Consider the following 23,545-nt stretch of genomic DNA (forward strand, 5'->3'; position numbering starts at 1 on the left):
CCATTAGATGGATGTTAAATATGCCTTCTTGCATGGGGACTTGCATGAAGAAATCTATATGGAACAACCTCCTGGCTTTATACAAATAGAATCCAGCCTTGTATGTTGGCTTAAGAAATCCCTTTATGGTCTCAAGCAAGCCCCTCGGGCTTGGAATGCCAAAATGGATAGCTTTCTTTTAGATACTGGCTTTTCTAGGTGTCATTCTGACAATATTGTCTACACCAAGAAAGTGGGTAAGTTTCCTATCATTCTTGTTTTTTATGTTGATGATCTTATCCTTAATGGTAGTGATACCAACCTTATAAACCATGTGAAGTCTGGCCTTAAAAAGCAGTTTGAAATGACAGACTTAGGACACTTGCATTATTTTCTTGTCTTCAAGTCTTGTAATCCAAGGAAGGTATTTCCCTTTCCCAGTCCAAGTATGCCTGTGATCTTCTACGCCACTTTCACATGGAAGGCTGTAAGTTAGCCCCTTCTCCCTTTCAGTCTGGAACCAAACTTTCAGTCACATGTACTTCCCCTGAAGTTGATGCTACCTTATATTGTCAACTTGTAGGAAAACTTTTGTGTCTGACCCATACCCGTCCTGACCTTTCCTTTGTTGTTGGCCTTATTGCCCGGTTTATGCAAAACCCACATGAAAGTCATTGGAAAGCAGCTAAAAGAATATTTCATTATGTTTGAGGTACAGTTCAATTTGGGATTCATTACAGTGCAGAAGCATCTCCTCTATTGGTTGGTTTCACTAATTTCGATTGGGCTGGTGACCCTAATGATCGGAAGTCTACTGCAGGTTATGTGTTCACTCTTGGTTCTGGACCTATTACATGGGCTTGCAAGAAACAAAGTGCCATTTCTCTTTCTTCAGTAGAAGCAGAGTATCGTAGCACCGTAGAAACTAGTGAGGAAGCCCTGTGGCTTCGTCAAATCCTGTCAAAGTTTGGCTTTCAGCAGCAGCATTCGACTACACGACGGTGTGATAATCAAAGTGTCATTCAACTATGCAAAGATCCAGTCCAGCATCAGTGCAGAAAACACATTGAACTACACATGCACTTCATCAAAAAGCTCATTCATGACCATGTTCTTGAAGTGCAATATTGTTCAACCGATGATCAAGTTGCAGACATCTTTACAAAGGCTCTCACAAAGGCGAAGTTTACTAGACTTCGATTTATGGTTGGATTTCAGGAAGTTGTCACTAAGGGGGATTGGCCCTAATGCTTCCTTCCTTCTCCTATTGTGTCATATTTGTACATCCTTCAATCCTATCCCAAGTTGTTCTTAAGGGGGGGTGTTAGGATATTCCGACACATTGGAAATAGTTAAGTATAACTTGGTCTAGTGTAGAGTTAGGTAAAGTGTGTTTCTTTACTATGTACTTTTGTAACTTACAATCTGACAGTCACGATATGTTCTAAACATGAAGTGATCCAACGGTTCATTCTCTCCTTGGTATTACCGACAATTGATCCGTGGCTTGACACCCAATTGGTCCATGATCTCTATTTAAAGAGCATGGAGGATTATTTGTAGGGTGACCATTCATGAGAGAAGCTTATGTAAATTTTCTTTCTTTTATTAATAAATTGCCTGAAGTGGCCACGTTGGCTCAGGCCGTGGACTGTTTCCCTCTTTGAGGGATTTAACCACATCAAGATTACTGGTGTATTGATCTGTGATCTGTTTATGAGCGGTGTCCTTTGGTGTTCTATCTGAGGAACTTACCCTGTAAATTCCTACATTAATATGTGTTTTAACTTTTTTCCTAAGTTAGACTTAGGCTAAGTTACATTAGCAACTTTCTCACACTTGAGCAAGTGTTCTAAGGAGGATGTGGGCAACTTTTGCACACCTAACACAAGGCCTGTGCAGAAGTACCAGCCCAAGCTACAAAAATCAACACTTCACTATGGAAGGTCATGTGGAATGTCGCTCCTATGTCAAGCAGCCATGTGTCTCTCCAAGAAGCACATGCAATGTTAAATAAATCCTCATTTACTCCAATACTGCAAAGTGCAACAATGTGATGAACAAGAAAGTGCATTACCTTTCACCAAATCAAAAAATTATACCTTTTTTTTATCTTATTGTTCTTTGATCTTCTCCCATGGAATTTTACAATTCCTTGAATGATGTCCATTGTTGCAATAACAGACACAATGAATATCAAGTCTTTCTCCTTGATTATATATGCAGCTCTTTCTTCCATGTCCTCTTTTCCTACATTCTCCTTTAGAAGAATCATGTGATTGATTCTTCAATGGGATAAGTTGTATTCTTCTAATTTCCAAAGGCTTTCTCACATTCTGCGACTTTCACCACCAAAGAGTCAAAAGTTATGGACTTCATTTGACCACTAGCTTGCAAGGACTTGAGATAATGAAATTATGTCAAGTAAAGGGCCTCGATGAAGGTTGTGCAAGGAAGATCTACCTTCACTCCACTAGCATCAATGTCATGCATGATGGCTTTCATTTCATAAGCTAAAGTGATGATGTCTTTGTTTATCAATTCAACCTTGAAGAACTTTACAATCACTTGTATGAGTGCAAGTGTTGAGTGAGAATCATACAAATCCTTCAACTTCTTTAAAGTACCACAAGTATCATTAATTGAAATAATACGGTGGCTCACCCCCTCAATTACAGTTCCAGTGATGAGGGCATATGCTTTCTTGTTTTTGTTCTTCCATATGACAAGCTCCTTTGGCAAGCATTGGCTTGGCAAGTCTAATATGCTTTCATTGCACCTCAAATTCAATACTTTTATGGCCTCTTCTATGGTTTCTCCTTCTCAAATGCCCTCCCACAGATCATTAAAAATCAGTGTGCTCTTGATCTCTTGAACCATTTAGGGTAATTTTCTTTGTCAGTCAATATCAAACTAATGATGGAGTTAAGGGAATGAATTTTTCTTTTTCCAACACAAATGAAGAGCGTGACAAAAAGAAAATAAGAAGATGGAAGTGGTCAAATACACTAGTTGCAACAAAAAACAATGATTCTCATGACATCTTAAATTGAAAACCACTCTTCGAATGAACTCTAGTTTGAATTTCTCAAGCAAATCTCAAACTATGACTGGAACTAATCCTTTGTTTACACAACTTGTTCCCATAACCAATCTAAGTTTCATTTCAAGCATGCAAGCCTATGCAATGGCACAGAATATAGTTTAGGGTGGCAAGAGAAAGAAGCCTAGAGGGTCCTCCCTCGAGGCACAATTCTATATTAAATTTTCTTCATTCAGCCTACGGTGTTAGGAGAGATAGATCTAGTTCTAGTGGATCACAACATAGTCCCCAACTCCTTTCTACAACTACTTGGAGCCGAGGGTTTTCCATGTTTTACCATATATACCTAATGTTTCTATTTTATTTTTTGTTCTTTATCTAGGAGACCTTTCGGTACTCCTACTTGCATTGACATCATTGTACTTAGTAGTCCCATTGACCTACTTTTGTGGTCATTTGTTGGAGATTAATATAATTATCTTATCTTATATACAACTATAATATATCAATGGAAAATCTCATTTTTTGGCATATTTTCAAAATTATGAATGGTCTGATTCTTGAAATTTGAATTTCCTATGTTTTTGGTTCATGGCCTTTTCTAAATATCTGTGTATGTGTGTGTGACTACCATTGGTATTTACCTAAGCACTATACACAAAATGTAAGGAAGCCCCTGAATGATTTCCCCAAATAATTTTTCAATTGGAAAAAAGAATATATATATATATATATATATATAAGCCCCTTGCAAATGTAGTCCGCTATTTGGCTAGTTTCGTGCCAGGAGGCGCCCAATTCGAATCCCCCTGAGTTAGGTGCAATAACCTACACCAATGAGTTACTAGGGATGTCATCCATTAATGTGGCGAAACATCTCTTGGGTTTCCCTACAAGGTTGGGAAAAAATATAAACACCCCAAGGGTTAGCTCAAGTCGTTTGACTTGCCATGCTAGTCATATTAGCTAGGGAGGTCCTGAGGTCAAATGTGTTGAAGAATGTAACTAGTGTCAGTCTTCATAGTTGTATTTGAGCCATAATGAAATATATTTGTCATATATATATATATATATATATATATATATTATTAAAAAATTGACTTATTAAAGCATGGATTTCATGCTTCGGTTAATTGATTTTAGGTCAAAGCCTCCATTGAAGGCTTTTAGGGTTTATGTCAAGTGTCCTTGTCCATGTCATATTGTAAAAGACCCTTCTTGGTCTCTATTTGTCAAAGAATAAATTTATTTTATTGTAAAATAGGTCAATTAGGCCTCCTCCACCAAGTCGGCCTCAAACTAGACAAGTCGGCCTAAACAGAGGTGCATAAATTCCTATATAAAGGCAGCAACTCGACCTCATTTGATACACACACACAAGTTCGATCTGCAACTTCTGGGGCCAGAAAAAGTGTGAATTTCTAAGGAAGAAGAGGAAAGGGCTAGAAAAGAAGGAGGACCTTATCAAGCAAGAGAAGTCAAGTTTTTCTCTCTCCTATCCCACACGTGTGAAGTTATGGAGTATTACAGGGAGCCAAAATTCTGCAGTGGTTGGGGAGGCCGAAATTCTGAAGCTAGGGTCGAAATTTTGTAGTTGGGAAGTCGAATTTCTGGATTGTTGTTGGTTGAAGTTGTTGGATAAGAAGAGACTACTAAATCATCTTGGAAGGCTGACTTGGTGGAGGAGGAAGGTTTATTGGTATAAGGTCTTGGTCTATCTCATTTTGAATCTACTAAAGGAAGAGTTCTTTGACTGGGTTCTACCCTATATAGGGGTTTTACCCCTAGCTGAGTGCCTACATTTGGTGCCCATGATCTTCATGTTTTTTGTTTTGATAATTGCTTGATGAGAAGAAGATAAAGGAAGAACACAAAGAAGTTAATAAGAACATAATAATATCACAAGTAATTATCAACATAAGAAAATCTTTCTGCCTTTCTGATTTTCTAACATGGTATCAGAGCTAAGGTGAAAGAAGGAAGAAAAAGGCAGCCTGAAGATCTACTGAAAGGAGAATAAGGATTTTCAAAGTTAGGTCACAAGGAGTAGCAGATATCAATATGACAAACTCAATGAAGGCAGAAAACAAACTAGAAGAAGCCTCCAACTACAGGGCATGGAAAAAGAGGATAGATCTTATCCTCAAAAAGCAAAAAGTATTGATTTCAGTCAAGGGAAAATCAAGAAACTAACAAATGAAGCAGAGAAAGAGAAGTTTAGAGAATCCGAATTTGTAACCATGAACCTAATAGTGGATGTAGTAAAGGACAACTTAATCCATACATTTCCAACATAGATTCCGCTCAAGAAATCTATGAGGCTCTTTCCAAATTATTCACCATCAAGAACCTTCATCAAATAGCAAGTCTCGAGAATGAATTAAGAACTATTATGATGACAAAAGAAGATATTCTATCATCCTACTTTATAAGGATATCTAGAATCAGAGATGAACTCCAAGCAATAGATGAAGTTGTCCCAGAAAAAGAGCTTGTAATTACTACTCTTCTAGGACTACCAAAATCTTGGAGTGCCTTTGCATCAGGACTTAACAGTTGGAAGGATACTCCAACATTTGAACAAATGTGGAATGCATGCAGTCAAGAAGAAGCTTGAGTATCGTTAGTAAACAAAAAGGAGGAGGATGAAGAAGAAAACATCTCTAATGCCTATTTTGCTCATCACAAGAAGAAGGGAACCTTCAAGAAGTTCAAAGGACCAAAGAAGAAGGTTGACCTATCCAAGATCGAATGTTACAATTGTCACAAGATGGGTCACTACAAAAATCAATGTCTGGAGAATCCAAGGAATAAGAAGAGAGATAGGGATCAAGCAAATGTTACCGATGAAGCTCCACCTAAGAAGAACAAGACCAAAGAATCAGAAGTCAAGGACTTATACTACTAAGTCCTCTCTCTCTCACATATCCCTCTTAGTCTTCTATTTTAAGTTTTGAATTGTTTTCCTTTATGTTTTGATTTCTAGAGTTTGTAGGTCTAACATGTCTTGTTAGAACATTTTTGAATTTTTGATAAGTTGTAGGTATCCCTCAAAGAATGGATTAAGAGGGAGCCTTCACCATTTTACCAAAAAGATAAGTACCTTGTTTCTTGTTTCCTCTTTTATGTTTGATTTCCCTCTCATATCAAGATTTGTTTGTATTATATACTAATAACATTTTTCTTTATATTTTCCTTGGTTAGGAAAGATTGCAAATTACACAAAGTTTATGGAGGAGACTTGAAGCATGGAAGAAGTTTTGTTGCAGAGTAAGCCTTTCAAGAATCAATGTCCTACAAGGTTTGTTAAGAAACAAATCAAGGTATGTTCTAGACTATAAGTCTTGTCATAAAGTTCTCCTCATGTGAAAGGTACGATCATTCTTTGAAATTTACTTTACATTACTGACATCGTTATGTCTAGGGTTTTGAATCACAAAGATTCTTGTTAAGTTGATTACTCATTAGATTGAATCTTCCCTCATGATATTATTTGACCATTCTTGTGTAACTGTAACCTTTAGGGTTCACTACAAAACCCTAGCCTCTTGTTGCTAATTGTATGTCAATATTGATTATGAAACCCTAGTCTACATAGGGTTGTTGATGAAATATAGAATTCATATTCTTTTGATGTTTAGTGTTTTGACATTATAGAAACCCTAGCCCTTTAAGGTTTGTTGTTAATGTCTAAGTTATGTATTAAAACCCTAGATTTTTAGGGTTTGATGAATTAGGGTGTATGAGCAAAACCCTTGCAATAAGATCCTAGGAATAAAACCCTAGGTGTATATTCATTCGATCGACACCATAGCCTGGAGAAAAATTATTGTTTGTCTGACTTTGATGTATTGGTGTTTGTGTCCTGGGTTTACCTAGTAGGTATGGATATTGATATAAGATGTTAGTGCATGATAATGTGATCCTAGATGTGTATATGCCAGTATGTTGATAATTGATGCTCATGTTTTAGTTTGTGAATTCTAGGGTTTGTAACAAAGCCTTAGTAAAGATTGATATTCTAGGAGACGATGATGTTGTTTTTTATTTTCGATATGATTTAGTTTTGATGATAAAATCTGGATGTACAACTAACCCTAGTAGAAGTTTGACATGTAAAAACATATTCTTGATGTAAAATCTCTATGATTGGATTGTTATTTGTTTGAATTGCTAATATCTAAGGCTTTGTGTCTCGAAGATGAAGTCTAGGATTTGTGACAAAACCCTAGCAAGAAGTTGAAGTCTAGTATGTAAAGAGATGTAACTTTTGTTGATTATGAACCTAACTAGGTTTAGGTGTTTAATGTCTAAAGTCAAAATGCTTCCATATGATTCTGATATAGTTAACTTCATGCTTCTGTATGTTCGTACTTGCTATTAAAAGTTTTGCAGGTACATAATCTTCAAGATGTTGAAGATGTTTGTAAGTAAAGATGACTTGATAATATTGATAAGCATGATGAAGGAAGTTATGTGAATGATGATGATCAAGATAACCTTGATACTGTAAGAAGGAATAGAAGCCATGAAAGGTTCTCTGATGTTATAAAAGAAGGAAGTGGTTGATCTCCCTAAGTTAAGAGGGAGCCTAGATAGAAGAAAGGGTATATCTCCCCCGTTAGGGCATATTATCACAGTGAATGCTTTGAAGTAGGCAAAAGTACTATAGATAAATGTTCATGAAGTTGCAAACAAAAGACTTGAGAAAGATTTGACGACGTATTTGGTGTTGCTGAATAAATGAAAGAAGTAGAAAGCTTCAAACAAATTGTATATAACTTGATGATGAAAGTAGCATTAGAACAATTGAGGACCCCGAAGGTTTGTATTTACTTGTATGTATATTTAAAGGTTTATTATTGATTGAGGTTTCTGTTTGTATAGGTAAATCTCTCCATAAAAAGGTTGAACACTCGGAAAGGATGCTTGGACAAATGGATATATCTCGTTTGATGGGGAGAGTTGAAGCATCTAATGGTGGATGCTTGGGAGGACATCTGGTTGGCCTATGTGTTAATGTCCAGATCCCGAAGAGGGAGGATGGCGTTGGTCATGGAGCTCCAACCTTGGATATGCACCTAGATCCCTGGGTTGATGGTTAGCTAGTAAGCCTAATGGTACCTAGAGTGGCCAAAATCTTGAGTCCATCTTAGTCCCACCTAAATAGAATACCCTTTGGTCAGGAATCTAGTTCGCAGCACTAAGTGTGCTAGAACTCTTCGTAGTTAATTTTGAGATCTTCCATGTAACTCTATATATATGTAATTATGAATACCTCCCTAGTTAAGAGGTAGTATTGAAGAATGTAACTAGTGTTGGTCTTCATAATTGTATTTGAGCCATAATGAAATATATTTGTCAAAAGAAAGAAAAAGAAATTGACTTATTAAAGCATGGGTCTCATGCTTGGGTCAATTGTTTTTAGGTCAAATCCTCCATTGAAGGCTTCTAGGGTTTATGTCAAGTGCCTTGTCCATGTCATATTGTAAAAGACCCTTCTTGGTCTCTATTTGTCAAAGAAAACCCTTCTTGGAAGATTTCTTTGACTGGTTTTTCTCCTATATAGGGGTTTTAGCCCAGGGGTTGTCATTGTCCCAACTTTTGATAAGTTGTTGTCAATCGCTCATGTTGGTTCATTGTTGTCCTTGTCCTATGAGAGGAAAGGGTTGTATATACGTGAGGTTGATGCGGTTATAAGAAAAGAAAGAGCATCAACCAAATGTTAAAATGCAAAAGAATGGCAAGAGATGTAAAGCAAGAAAAGGCCAAATTGTACCTTGAGCTCTACCCCCTTCTTATATAGCCACTCGCCCCCAAGACTATCCATGCATACCACGTCTTCCAAAGTAAAAGGAACTCTCTATTAACATCCCAACCCTAGTAAGGCAATAAATAGCCCATCACAAAAAGGGGTTATATCTTATTCTTACCTGATAATCAACAAAGCTTGTTAAACAAGCCATCTAAAGAAAAGAAAAATGCAAGTATGGGGGCTTGGAAAAACAAATTCGAAGAAGGTAACTCAAGCATTGCTAAGCACTCCCTCTGCAAAGGCACTCATGGACAATGCCTTGATATAACCTAGCATACAACTATGACTCCATTCATGAAGTACACCCCAGTCCATTTCACCCATTAGTTATACCTATGGTCAGCCTAAGAAATCTTCTTCCCCTTTGATTTGGAAGCACCTAAAGAGCCTTGTAATAACCCTTCCATACTTAAGCATGGTAACTTGTATACAAATCATAATCTAGGAAGACATTTGAAGATGATGCTTGTATGAAGTATTTTGATGCCTTTAACATTAAATATGGCCCTCTTTGATACTCTTATGGTTCTTACACCCATGATGTTGATTTCACTTGATTTTGTGAATATGTGTAGATATGTTGCTCCCAGGTGCAGCCACTATCCCTTTAGGGATTGCATGATCCTTCTCCAACACTTCAAATATGATGTCTAGCCCCATTTGATGATGACTAAGTACGCTTTGATAGAGGACGTTGGGCACTTATTGACAAGTGTTAACTTTGGGATGCCTTGACAGAGTTGACACTCTCACCTACCTCCACGACCTTAGATGTTGTCCTCCAGAGCCAGGACATTGCCCTGAGAGTAGATGTACCCCAAAGATGACAGTACACCCCCAAGCTAGCATTGCACCTACTTTATGGACATTGCCCTATTTCTGAGGTTGTTTGATGATGATGATGACATGGGAACCCTCTGGGGGACATGGTACACTGTTCTCCATAATGATGTCATTCCCTAGAATTATGATGCCCCCTTCTTAATGCTTGGATGGATGACATGGGCACCCTTATGGATGACTTTGGATTAAGAAGGCACCTTATGGATGACTTTGGATTAAGAAGGCATTGCTTGGTGATTAGGCATCCATTTGGTGAGGACACATGATTTTTTGGGATGAGAATGCAACACTTGGAGCTATCCATTACGCTTTTTATGGAGAGACATACCTTTTGGAGTATGGCATCATCCTTGGAGAATGTTTTGCTCACATGTGTGGGCTATTTTGAGGCATAATTTGATGTTATAATGCAATTTTGACTATCTTTGAGGTCAGCTTGGTGACTTAGTCACCTGTATCATGGATTACTTGTATTTTAGGGCTTCTTAAACCCAAATTAGAGCAAATCGACCTACCTAGGCTTGTTAAATAGGAGATCAATTCCTCTCAATTCTGATTGTCACACATGGAGATAAATGGCACTAGTTAATTGGTCTATTCTCTCTTATGCACTATGGAGCACTATTGTTGTGTGAATTCTTATGGAGGATTTTTATTGGATGGTTCTCTCTCTTGAATAATTATTGGTGATTCTTTGATGATATGTGCTTAATTCATGTAAGTTTTCTTCCATCTTGCCATTGCTAATTAATTAGGGTTTAATGAATTTTTTACCATGGATTTGTTGATGATTTATGGCTCTAAGATCTCCTTGCACAATATTTTCATCAAATTTTTGTTGAGGTGGCCTAGGTTTAACTCCCTCCTTTTAAATCTCCAAAGAAGATAGAAGGACGCTAGGGTTTTCAGGAAAATAGGTTTGTCTTCCTCAATTTCTTTGAATCATCTTCTCTTCCAAAGATTTTTACTCCTAGACTTCATTAGCCCTAGATTGAGAAAGGCACTAGTCTCATCTCATGTGTCAATCCTTCAAAAACAAACCTAAATATTTTTATTTTATGTTTTCTAGTGTAAATTTGGAGCAAAATCATTTATTTTCAAGATTATTTTCCTTGGATATTATTCTCCTAGGGTTAGGACCTATATGCATTTATTTGGAAAAAGCTATTAGGATAATGCTATTTTAGTGTTTAATGCTCATCTATGATTGTAATTAGCAGTTTCTTGTTAGAAAATTCTTGTTTCTATATTCTTAGAAGAAACTTGTTGTTTCTACTTTCTTAGTAGAAACTTCTTGTTGCTGTAAATACAATGGTATTATTTATTGAGCTTCACTGCTCATTGTAAATTTTCAATACATTCATTGATAATGGTATCAAAGCTCAAGTATTTTTTTCGAAATAATTTTTCATTAGTGTGGAAAATTTTGTGCTTCATTTCGAATTTGCTCTCTAGGTTTTGAATTTGTTGCATCATTGCAGATGCCACTGTTTCATCTGAGTGTGTGCTTTCTCGTTGTTTAAGTTGTTCTTCGGTGGTTTTTTGAGGGTTTCTGGTGTCATCCGAGAGACTTGATACACTCCCCTCGTGCTTCGTGCTGGCCAGGCTCAAACTACTCTCATCCTGCCTCATTGGACTGGACGTTGTTTGACGTTGTTCGGAATTTTTTTTACCATGTGGATTTTTACATTGTTCGTGGTGACTATAGACTTCCGGAGTGACGGATTTGAAATCGATGAAGCCGCTCTCTGCCGCCACGTCCAACCCCAGATCTGTTCCACAAGCGTGGGTTATTGGTGAAAAACACCACAAATATCATCGCCACGAGACTGGCAGTTTTTTCACGACAAAGACCGAGACTGCTTCTTCAGTAAGCAACAACTGCTCAAGATCTCCTCCTCCCAAGGGCGACACCCTTCTCAACTGCATTTTAGCCGGCACTCGCTTCTGCAATCGGCTAAGAGGCCGCTGCTCGGGCTAAGAGACCAAGGCTCGAAACTTGGCCGCATCGTCGCCATGTCTCTCGGTCAATTCAAGTGACCTTTCAACAGTAGCAAACGTCTCTGACCGAGGCTGACAGCCATCAAATGCCGCGGTTAGGGCACATCCTGGAGTTATGCCCGTTGTTGCCACAGTGTAAGCACTTGCACGTCATCTTGTCAATCCTCAGGAGAATTCAAATCGGCCTCGGTGATTCGAACCTGCAACCAATCTTTAACGCAACAGAACAAAGAACATGGAGAATCCAAAACCACGTGGTGTCTCGGCAAGCACCGTGCTCGGCGTCAAGCCAGAAAACAGTCATCCGTCTAACACTACGATGATCTGCAACGCAACGCATTAACAGCAGGGCATTTTGCGGAGGCACAGCAGGTTCCTGACTCGAATTCTGAATCTTCATTGGGGTCCTTTCTGTCATCATTGTCGCCTGCAGAGTTATCATGGCAGCGTTCTCAAAGGGACTGAATCTTGTCAATCGGAAGATTTTGAAACCAGAAGTGATAACACATGGGCCCATCCTGGTGGGTTATGTATTTTTGGGGGACAGTCAACTCTGGTATGTTATATAGTTTTTTTTGCATAAAGAAGTAATTGTGGAAACCACGAATTGCTGGTAACTTGCCCGTATCAATTCCTCAGTATATATATTTTTTGATTCTTCAGAAAATATAGATTTTTTTACACATTAGTTTCTGGGCATACAAATATTATCCAAGTTTCTCCCTGCCTAAGCCTCTTAGAGTGATTTCTAGTTCATTTGCACCAGCACCTATCAGATTTTGTCCGGATCAGCTGGCATCTACATTAAAATCCATGCAGGATTTCTTTTGTGTTTTATGTGTCTTGGGAAGCATGCAAATGGCCTCGTTAACCAATCTGATGTTGGAAGGCAGTCAGTGCTTTAAAGGCACCAATTATAACATCTGGAAACAGAGAATGTTGAACATTTTTTAATATAGGCGTCTTGACCAGCTCGTTTTGGGAAAAGAGCTCCGTCCTAATACATCCAGTACAGATCAAGATAAGTTTGATGATCGAAATCGAGAGGCTGTTATGCTTCTCAAGCTCTCTGTGACTGATGATCAGTTACCACATATTCCTTCCAGCTAGACAGCTGCCAAAATCTGGTAACATTTGAAGGAATTGCATGAAACGTCTGACAAGAGCAAAGCTTTCTTTCTAAGGAATCAGTTGTTCTCCAGCATCATGGACGAACACATGTCTTTACAGGAACATCTTAACAAGATTAAAGACATTCGAGATCAACTCAAAGCCATTGGTCAGACCATGGAGGAAGAAGATATGGTAGTCATCACTCTGAAAAGTCTACCGAAACCTTATGAACACTTCATCGAAACACTCAACATTACCACCACTAATGTTGATCTGAAGTTTCCAGATTTATGCACCAAACTCCTATAGCAAGATCGTTGGAAACCGCAGTTTGGTAGTGGTGCTTCATCCGCCTCCTCAGAAAATGCTTTTGCTGCCAAATATCAGTCCTTTCAATCCTTTCAACAAAAAGGTTCCTCTCAGCCTTCTGATCCCGCTAAGAAGAAAAATGTGCAGTGTAATTACTGTCACAAGTTCGGCCACATGAAGAAAGATTGCCAATAGAGGATTGCTATTGAACAGAAGAAACAAGGAGGATCTCATCAGACAGCGAATGTTGCAGACCATTCCAAGTAGACAGAATCTGCTTTTTATGCCTTTATGGCCAAGAGGTCCTCAGATCATGCCTCGTCTTCTGCCTAGTACATTGACTCTGGTGCATCACGTCATTGCTCTCACAGGCGTGACTAGTTTATTAACTTCTCATCTTTCAATGATTTTGTGGTATTCGTTGGAGGTGAGGAGTACACAGTGGTTGGCAGGGGTACAGTTTAGATCCAGTCTAGTGGACGGACACTCATCTTCCTGAATGTGTATTATGTTCCTGGTATGGAAATTAATCTGCTGTCTATCAACCAGATTATGAGGAACTCTCCTCACCTCGATGTGGTGTTCAGTGCACACAAGTGCTCCATTATTGACAGGGAAACTCATCTTACGGTTGCAGTTGGCCTAGAAGATCATGGCCTATACAGGCTTCTTGACACTAGTGATTCTCCAAAAGTGGCTCTAGCAGCTCGTGTTTCTCCCATCAGCACTTTGTGGCATCAGAGATAGGGGCATCTAAACATTCAGTATCTCTCTCAGCTATCTCGGGGAGGACTTGTGTCAGGGTTACCTGATATTCAGACTCAACAATTGGGAGTGTGTGGCGTCTGTCAAGCTAGCAAGCAACATCGGTCTCCATTCAAGGATGGAGAATCTTGGCGCGCATCTAAGGTACTCCAGTTAATTCATGCTGATATTTGTGGTCCTATGAATACATCTTTTATTACTGGTTGCAAATATTTTTTGCTTATTGTAGATGATTTCAGTAGAAAGATGTGGGTGTACTTTCTAAAACATAAATCTGATGTATTTAGTATCTTTCAGAAGTTTAAGTCCTTAGTAGAAAAAGAGTCTGGCTGTAATATCATAACTCTTAGGACAGATAACCGGGGGGAATTTTGTTCTTCTGCTTTCTCCAACTTCTGTGATACCCATGGCATCAAACGCTAGTTAACTACACCCTACAATCCTCAGCAAAACAGTGTTGTTGAATATCGCAACTGTATGGTTGTTGAAATGGCTTGTTCCATGTTACAACACATGAGTGTTCTAAAAAAAATTTAGGCTGAATCAGTGTTTGTTGTTGTCTATCTTCTTAACCGATCACCTACTCAAGTTGTTAAAGGGAAGACTCCAGAAGAGGTTTGGTCTGGTCGTAAGCCTCGAATCAGTCACCTCAAAGTGTTTGGCTCGGTTGCACATGTTTGGATTCTAGCTGCTAAGCGCTCTAAGTTGGATTCAAAAAGCCAGAAACTCATGATGACAGGGTACAGTGATCACCACAAGGCCTATAGGCTGATAGATATAGACACTGGTCGTCTTAGCTTCAGTCGGGACGTAGTGTTTGATGAAGACAAAGGGTTCTTTCAGTCTCCTCCCTCTGAGGATCATCCTCACAGTGTTCTTCTTCCATTAGGTCCACCTAATGGGAGGGATGATGTAGCATCAGTATTGGATGATGCACTACCTGAGCTTCCTCCGGAAAATAATCCTCCTCTTGCAGACCCTGTTATTCTTGAGCCTCCTCCACCTACTCCTGATATTGGTTCTTCTACTCTCTGGCCTAAATGGTGGGCTAAAACTATTGGTGATCTCCAGGATAATGAGCTCCTTGAAGGTAGAACTTCCCGAAATAAGAGCAAACAACAGCCTACAGTAAATTTTGCTCTTATGGCTAACTTACACAGTGTTTTTGAGCCTCAAACCTATAGAGGCTAAGGTTACACAGGGAAGAAGCCCCTTAGCTGCAAATGGGTGTATAAAGTGAAATACAAAGCTGACGAGACCCTCGACAAGTATAAGGCTTGCCTTGTTGCTTGAGGATTCTCACAGAAGGAAGGCATAGACTATGAGGAGACCTTTGCTCCTACAGCGAAGATGAGTACCATACGGCTTGTCCTTGCCTTAGCAGCTCAGTTCAGTTGGAAAGTCCATCAGATGGATGTAAAGAGTGCTTTTCTGAATGGTGGCTTACAGGAAGAAGTCTACATGACACAGCCTCCAGGATTCAAGGTTGCCGGTCAAGAACAGAAAGTTTGTAGATTAGTCAAATCGCTCTATGGTCTGAAACAAGCCCCTTGGGTTTAGTACATGAAAATTGATCAGTACCTAACAGATCATGGTTTTCAGCGGAGTCCATCTGATGCAACCTATATATCAAACATACTGGCAATGATATTCTATTTGTGGTTGTCTATGTGGATGATCTTATCATTACTGGCAGTTCAGCACATTTGATCCATAGGATCAAACAGGATTTGTGCAGCACTTTTGATATGACAGATTTGGGACTTCTTCATTACTGTTTAGGGGTGGAAGTCTGGAAGGCTGAGAACAACATCTTTCTCTCTTGATCCAAGTATGCTAGAAATCTTGTAGACAGGTTCAGAATGCAAGATTGCAAACCGACCACGACTCCTATGGAACCAGGGCTCAAACTTTTAGCTCAGTCATCCTCACCACTTGTGGATGAAACTTTATTTAGGCAATTAGTGGGCAGCCTCATCTACCTTACAGCCACTCAACCTGATATCAGTTTTGCAGTGAGCTACATTTCACGCTTCATGTCATCTCCTAAGGCTAATCATTGGATAGCAGCAAAGCATGTGCTACGTTATGTAAGAGGCACTCCTGATTATGGCCTTCTGTACACTCAGCGTTCAAATCGTACACTCAGTGGTTACACAAATTTAGACTGGGTTGGGTCGGTTGATGACCGTAAATCTACAGTTGGGTATGTGTTTAGTCTGGGATCTGACATTGTCACATGGGCTAGTAAGAAGCAGCAGGCAATGGCTCTCTCCTCGACAGAAGCAGAGTATCGGGGAGCAGTTAAGGCATCTTGCGAGCCAGTTTGGCTTCGATGTATGCTTGCGGATATGCATGTTTCCCAAGCAAGTCCTACTCCCTTGTTCTGTGATAATCAGGGAGTACTCAAACTCACCAAGAATCCAGTCTTCCATGAACGAACAAAGCATGTGGAAACTCATTGTCACTACATTCGACAGCTTGTCGAAGACGGATCCATTCAGTTGCTATATGTTCCCACAACGGAGCAGCCAGCAGACATCTTCACCAAGCCTCTTGGTCCTAATAAGTTTGTAAAATTCCGAGGATCTATAGGTGTTGTAAATAGATTGAGCATTAAGGGAGGGTATTAGCATATTGCTATTTTAGTGTTTAATGCTCATCTATGATTGTAATTAGCAGTTTCTTGTTAGAAACTTGCTGTTTCTATATTCTTAGAAGAAACTTGCTGTTTCTACTTTCTTAGTGGAAACTTGCTGTTTCTGTAAATACAATTGCATTATTTATTGAGCTTTACTGCTCATTGTAAATTTTCAATACATTCATTGATTAAAAGCTAAGACATCATTTTACATGCATTTTCAGCCATAAATTAGGGATAATGTCTAGGGTTTATTGTGCTGTTATATGTGTATTCTACCATTGAAAATCACTGCAATTATTTCCTTAATTTACTGTTTATTTAGCCCTTATTTTACACTTGTCTATTATAGATTTTAGGGCTTATTTTATCGCTGTTGTAAACTATTTGCATGGTGTAAATTGCTGATTAAAACCCTAGTTTATAACAGTGAAGTGTAATTTCTTGATTGCAAGTGTTTCGTAGCCTATTTTAGAATATATTGGTCAACTTAAGCCTTCTAGATTGAGCCATAAGAACCCTTGAACTCACTCTCTTTGAATTATACCATAAATCACCCAAAACCCTAAACATTATATATTTATCCTAGGGAGGAATTTTGTTGTAGTTATCCTTACTGAAATCTTGTTGTTGAACCCATAGGGAGCATTTAGCCTAAGTCTAATTGGGTTACATGATCCCTAAGATCTACTAGGGAAGCCTCCCTTATGGTCGATTGCATTCAACCACAGAAACGAGATAGTTGCTGAGGTGACAGTGGTAACTCTCCCATTGTTGTTCTCAACCTAAGTTGCTTAGTGAAGCTTTGCACTAAGGTGCTAGCTTTCGCAGTAACAGGTACCACTCACACAATGTGAAGAAGTGCCTAGAGGTTTTCCCCATGGAAATGTTCCTTGGAAAATATATCCTTGTGTTATTTGAAATTTCCACCAGATCCTGACTTTTTAAAAAATCCAGCAGATCTGTATCAATGTTTGGATCGTAATTTTTCAAAATATCCAGCAGATCCATATCACGGTCTGGAGTTGGAAATCATAGAAAGGAAATCAAATTTTGAAAAAACAAAAAAAAAAACAGGTCTACTCACATGATTAAAAACAGTGTGTATAGTCATAGACAAAAATAGTAAGCAAACTCTTAATCAGGTAATAAGCATTAATTTGTAAATATAAAGAAGTTACTATGCCTCTAAATAGGATCCTACCATTTACTTCCATTGATTACCTTGAATATGTACATTGATTGAATAATTGCTGGCTTCTTGTAATTAAGTGAAGCAAGTATCTTTGAAACCTTATCTGAACAAGAGAACTTCACAAATTCTGGGTCCAACTCATGCAAAGCTGGAAAACAGAGCAAAACCAACTGTCAAGCTTCAATTAGCATGACTATTTATAGCATGTTCCACATCATCACAACAATCAGGAGAAAGTGTTAGAAAAAATGCAATGTCTTGACTCTTGAGACACAGAAAATGAGAAATAGCAACAATTCCTAGCTTAGATGCATTTGTGAGGCTTAGCTAAGTATTACTTTAGTCAATAAGGAAATCATATTTATACAAAACAAATTTTACAGTCAACAACATTGCTAGGAGGTGGCATACCATGACCAACTTTGTTAATTGACAACTGCTTTGGCTGCTTCAGTTTGCCATTGTCATCAAATGCCCTCTCTGTCCAGTGTCAACCCATGATAATACAGTCAGTAGAAGAAGACAGCAAAAATTACTGGATGTAATCAATAGACTTATTATACGACCTTATGAAACTATATTATTGCTCATGAGGCCTTGCATTACCAGCAGTGCTAAAAGCTCAATTATAAAGTTGCAACAGTTAGAGACGACTTGCCAAACTCTTCAGAAAGTTTCTGCAAAGGACAGTGTAAATTACCTACATATCTATTAGTTGCTATTTTAATACAACCTCTCTTACATATGAGACAGACCTGCTATTGGCCCTAACCACTGTATCCCAATTACTGTTTATAAAAAATGCCAATAAGAAATCCAATCATAAGTTAATGACTTGTGACATTCATGTAAAGGTGTGCTAGTGTAGAGAGGGGAGGGGGAATGCAATTTATGGGGAAGTGTTAGTAGGGACTCCTTTCTTCTCAAGTTTAACAGGCCTCCCAATTCCAGAACACATGAGACGAACTGTGAGAGATTGGAAGACGGTTACCTGATTGATGGAACAGTCAAAAGACAACAAAAACAAAGGCAAATAAGCTGAAGAAAATAATAGAAAAAACCAGCAAAATTACAACTTGAACAGTTCGTTGATTATTAATTTGAAATCTGCAAGCCAGAAATTTAAAATGCATGTGCATTTATAAACTATCCAATGTTAGTTTTTGTAGCATCAGATGTGTTCTAATCACAAAACTTTGTGGAGAGACTAGAATACATGAGATCTCCATAACCCAGAAATCGTTTCTGGAAATTCTACTTAGATATGGCTTAATTAGATTATTAACCTATTTTTTAATGTTTTATAAGTCTAAACTTAGGAAAACTAGTTAATTAATCACAATTAATTAAGTCAAGGTGAGAATTATCTAAAAATTCACACGGATCGACTCTGATATGATCCTAGCCCTTGATTAAGTTTTAATCTTGGTCGTTGGAGCTCCAACATAGGATTTTAAGAAGAATTTGATGGGCACTTGGAGAATACACTTGAGACACTCAAGCAACTCGATTTCCTTGGCAGATCGATTTCCAGAGAGCAACAGTAGTATCCGGAGAGCCAGAGATCGAAGCGGAGACAGTCAGGGGCAAGGACAATGATCCGAAGGAAGTTTTCCAAATCCGAAGAGGCAGCGGCAAGTGACAAAAGTGATCCACAAAAAAGCAGCGCAAGGGCTGCACAGTAGTTGAAGCAGAGTAATTCAATTTAGTTGGGGAGGAAGTCAATTTAGCTTCCAAAGGCCAGGAAAGTCTTCCAAAGGGCTTGAGAATCACTTCTAACAGTAGAGGCAGGCAAGATGGCTTGCTTGGAGGCTGATCTAAGTCACACGTGTGAGAGGCGGCACAAGGACTGCACAGAGGGCCTCCGCTGGCGTTTGGACAACTAGTTTTTCAGGAGGAGCCAGTGTCGAGATTGCTTGTGGAGTGAGAATTTATTCTCTCTAATTATTTTGGTCAAATACTTGTTGTTTGGATTACAAGTTGGGCATCCATACATTGTCCTCAGATTTCACTGTTGCATAATACTAAAACCCTCGACTGTTGCACCGGTTTTCCCAAGTTGGGTTTTTCCATGGACTTTTGTCCAAAAATAACTGTCATATTTTTATGTGTGTGTGCTAGATTTTCTTATTTTCCAGTGCTATTTTCTTCCGCAATTTATTTAGTGTAAATCACAGTGTGAGTTATTTGATATTTGTCGTAGCGAACAGTAAATAAATTGTTAAATAAATTAACAATTAAAAAAATAATTTCCTGTTGTTGTGATAGATTGAAATTTTCACATCCGAGGGAAGATCAAGAGAAGAGCAAAAGATTTTTAGAAAAATTTTCCATGTTATTCCATAGTTTCCAAAGAATGCCCTATTTATTTCCTCAGGTTGTTTTCCGTCAATTTTTCTTTGTTGTCTAAATCCTTCCAGCCCATCTAATCCTGGTATTGCTTTTGTAGTTTCCTGGTATATGAAAGATTTAGAAATGGTCAAGAAGTCAAAATTGATCAACCTCAAGAAGTTTTTCAGGTTGTTTCTTGTCAACCTTTTTTGTGGTCTAAAATTCTTCTAGCCCATCTAAAAATTGTATTTTTTTTGTAGTTTTCTTGATTGTGAAAGGTTTACATATATTTTGTTGGAATATTTGTGTAATTTGTTCATGTGGCCACATTACATTCATGATTAACATGGCTAAGGCTCACTACTTGGTACTGGCATTGTATCCTCTTCATCGGCATTGTCTGACATCACCTCAATATAGTGGACCTTTCCCTTGCCCAACCATCTGTGACCTGGTTCCCATTGTTCCTTGCATGTGAAACAAAGTTTCCTCCTTCTCAGTTGGCTCTAAGTCTCGTCATCCAACCTGTCCTTCCCAACCCACTCCTTTTGGAATGGCTTCTTATCCCTGTTTTTCTGAGTGATGAGTGGTTTGGATGGAAATTTAGTTTTAGGGTGCTACATCTGCCACGTCACATGTCCTAGTGATGGCATCTTATAAGATGGTGGGTTTGAAGGCATTGACCCACCCACGCAGTGGCTCGGCTAAACCCTCTATGAAGAGCATGATCAGCATTTGTTCAAATATATTTGTCACCATAACAACTACTAGCTAAAATTCTAAAAAGTGTGCATATGGTGTTCTGATCTACTTGAGTTGTGCTATCTCCCTAAAGTGTATCTCTAGATCCTTCTTGTCAAACCGGCCTATCAATCTTTGTGTGAAGTCCACGTACAAAGTAATGCTAGAATGTATCATGGTGACCAATTTGTGGTACCAACATTCATGAGCTTCTCCTTCCAAATGCAAACTGGCAAATTTGATGACCTATGCTTCCAACATTGGGTTAAGTTGGAAGTAGGTGTCTAACTTTTGCACCCAGACCTTGCTAAGTACTTGGATGACCCATCGAAAGAGGGGATGGACAATTTCTTAACCTTGCGCAGTAGGTCATAATTCTACTGTGTGCCCCTATTATTATCCTTGGGCCTATTTTTGTACTTAATGTTACCGAACTCCGTAAAGGTCATAACTACTCAAACATCCTCTCCTAGTGACACATACACATACTCCCATAAATATTCTGAAAGATCTCCATTCTATATTGTAGGTCCTTGGTTTATTGCTCCCTACCCATTTAGAAACTAGAGTAGTAGAGGTCTAGGGTTCCTTCTACTAGTTTCCCCTGTGTTAGTTTGTGCGAAGATGTTAAAGGGACCAAGATTATGGTTGTTGTTTCCTTCTCCAAACTCCATAAGATCCATTGTCAACATTGTTGCCTACATTATTCAGATTTGCCACTATCTAGGTAAAAGATTGAGTCATCTGTCGTTGCCCTTGTGCTATTAGTTGAGCCATCTATTGTTGCCCTTGTGCCATCTGTTGAGTTATTAGTTGTTGCCCCCTTGCTAGCTCCCAGAGATGTCATAGGGGTTAATTTCTGGTGGCTACTCTTCCTTATCTACCATGACTAAATTGTGGGTACCCTTCTTTTTCCTAACTATAACGTTTTCCCTATCCTCAAGGAACATCCACGGATCATATGCTCACAAGCTAGCAAAATGCACAACTCTGATACCACTGTAATATCCCTCTTAGGAAATTAGCCTTGGAATGAGATTCTGGGTGATGGTTTTCAATAAGCACATGTATTTTATAATAGTAATGCAATACTTTTTCAATCTATAAAACAATGATGATCATTGAATGCGCAAATAGTTGATTTCAACTTCAACACTATAAGTAGGGCCAATTCAACAAGCAATTATCAAATTTACAAATTCCACAGTTTTTCCAATAACACGGGTGTAGTTTCTAAACTTACAAATTGTAGTTATCACACCAGCAGACCTTGTTGCTAACCTACATTATTATTCAGCCCCTGATTTCTCCCTCTGCTCCTTGCTATCAGCCAGCTACAACCCCAAATTCCTTAGCAGACCCCCCCTAGGCTACTTGTTGCATTGAATCAGCCTTTAGAAAGATGACTCGTTGCCTCAATAGGACTATTCCCAGCCCTTGTTGACCTTAGAAAGTTGGTTCGTTGTCCCAGAAGGATTAGTCCAACCCTCCTTGCCTCTGCCATTAAGTTCCCAGCTTTCGCTTGCCTCAGAAAATGACTCACTACCTCAAAATTATCAGTCTAGCCCTCACTAACTCAGAAATAAAGATTTCATCCTTGGCTTTGCCTCAGAATGATGATCCTCCAATCATAATTCGGCCCCATAACCAAAAAGCTAGAAGGATTAGCTAGGGTGGAATCTTTCACCACTGGAACCAATGAGAAAATAGGGATTTTAAAACCCTCAAAGTGTTGAAATTGTAACTAGCTTCAGTATTCATAATTATGATCTTGTAAAAAGTTAAAACGAATGCATTTGAGTCAAAAGAAAAGGTTATTTTTATCATGTCACATTTGGACATTCAAAAGAAAGAAAATTGAAATTTTAAGTATGATTTTGTGTCTCCAAATAGACCAAGTCGGCCCTCCAGAAATCAAGTCAGCTCTTCCTTTAGAGGTACTTGTTGATTTTTAATGTACCTTGGACAAGTGGTTTCCCATGGGTTAGTCTCTACCTAAGGAAAAGTATCCAAAATAATTATTTTCCTAAGTGTGACTTTATAAAGTGAAAGTGACTTTATAAGTGGTAAAGTCAATGTTAAAGTATAAAGTGAAAAGTGATTTTAGACATAAAGTACAATGTGGGTACTTTATTTAATGGGTGAGTTAAAAAATAGAAAGTGAGAATTAAATGCACATTTATTCTCATCCCTTGATCTAAATGAATCTAAGCCATTAGATCTTAGGGTTGCCCAAAAGTCATTTAGGGGAACAAAAGGGGGAAAAGAAAAGAGAGACTGCATTCATTCTTCATGAGCAGATTGGAGAAAGGAGGCTAAGAGCTGAGGAAAAGTTCTAAAGGAGAATTTTGTTGGAGCAAGCTAAAGGAGTGATTTCTGGACAAAGCTGGCATGGAAATTAAGGCATAGAAGACAGCAGAAGGTAAAGTATGAACACCATTTAATGTTGTGAGCTACACACCATTCGAGAGAAGTTTTGAAAAAAAAATCATATAGTCCGTACAGCAGTACGGAAATCCATACAGTCCATACAGAATCTGTACAGTACAGTTCGTATAGTCTGTATCTGTACAATACATATTTTCAGCTTCAAGTAAGCATGGAAATCGAGGCAAAGTGGGCACGGTTTCAAGGAGTTTTGGGCTGAAGAGATAAGTTGTATTTTGTTGTTTTGTTTTGTGTGCAAATGTATTTTTCTTGAACTTGAAAGATAAATAAATTTGAAGAGCTCTCTAACAGGTTTTCCTCAGAGAAGATTGAAGGGGTTTT

At 38.5% G+C, this 23,545-nt stretch overlaps 1 protein-coding gene across 2 annotated transcripts in view; it reads right to left on the reverse strand.

Annotated features, from left to right (window-relative positions):
- PAHX (phytanoyl-CoA dioxygenase (PhyH) family protein) overlaps window positions 1-23,545 on the reverse strand; it is a 104,164-nt gene that overhangs the window by 45,916 nt on the left and 34,703 nt on the right. For both annotated transcript variants that reach the window (XM_089371661.1, XM_089371660.1), the window contains 2 exons: window positions 18,116-18,184; window positions 17,734-17,852 (listed from right to left, as the gene is read on the reverse strand). In XM_089371661.1, coding sequence (XP_089227787.1) covers window positions 17,734-17,852; window positions 18,116-18,184 — 188 coding nt within the window. The remainder of the gene's footprint in view (window positions 1-17,733; window positions 17,853-18,115; window positions 18,185-23,545) is intronic.

The sequence above is a fragment of the Pinus tabuliformis genome, chromosome 8 (genome assembly GCF_031772625.1).
Source record: "Pinus tabuliformis cultivar Carrire ecotype Pingquan chromosome 8, CPIR1, whole genome shotgun sequence".
Lineage (NCBI taxonomy): Eukaryota > Viridiplantae > Streptophyta > Pinopsida > Pinales > Pinaceae > Pinus > Pinus tabuliformis.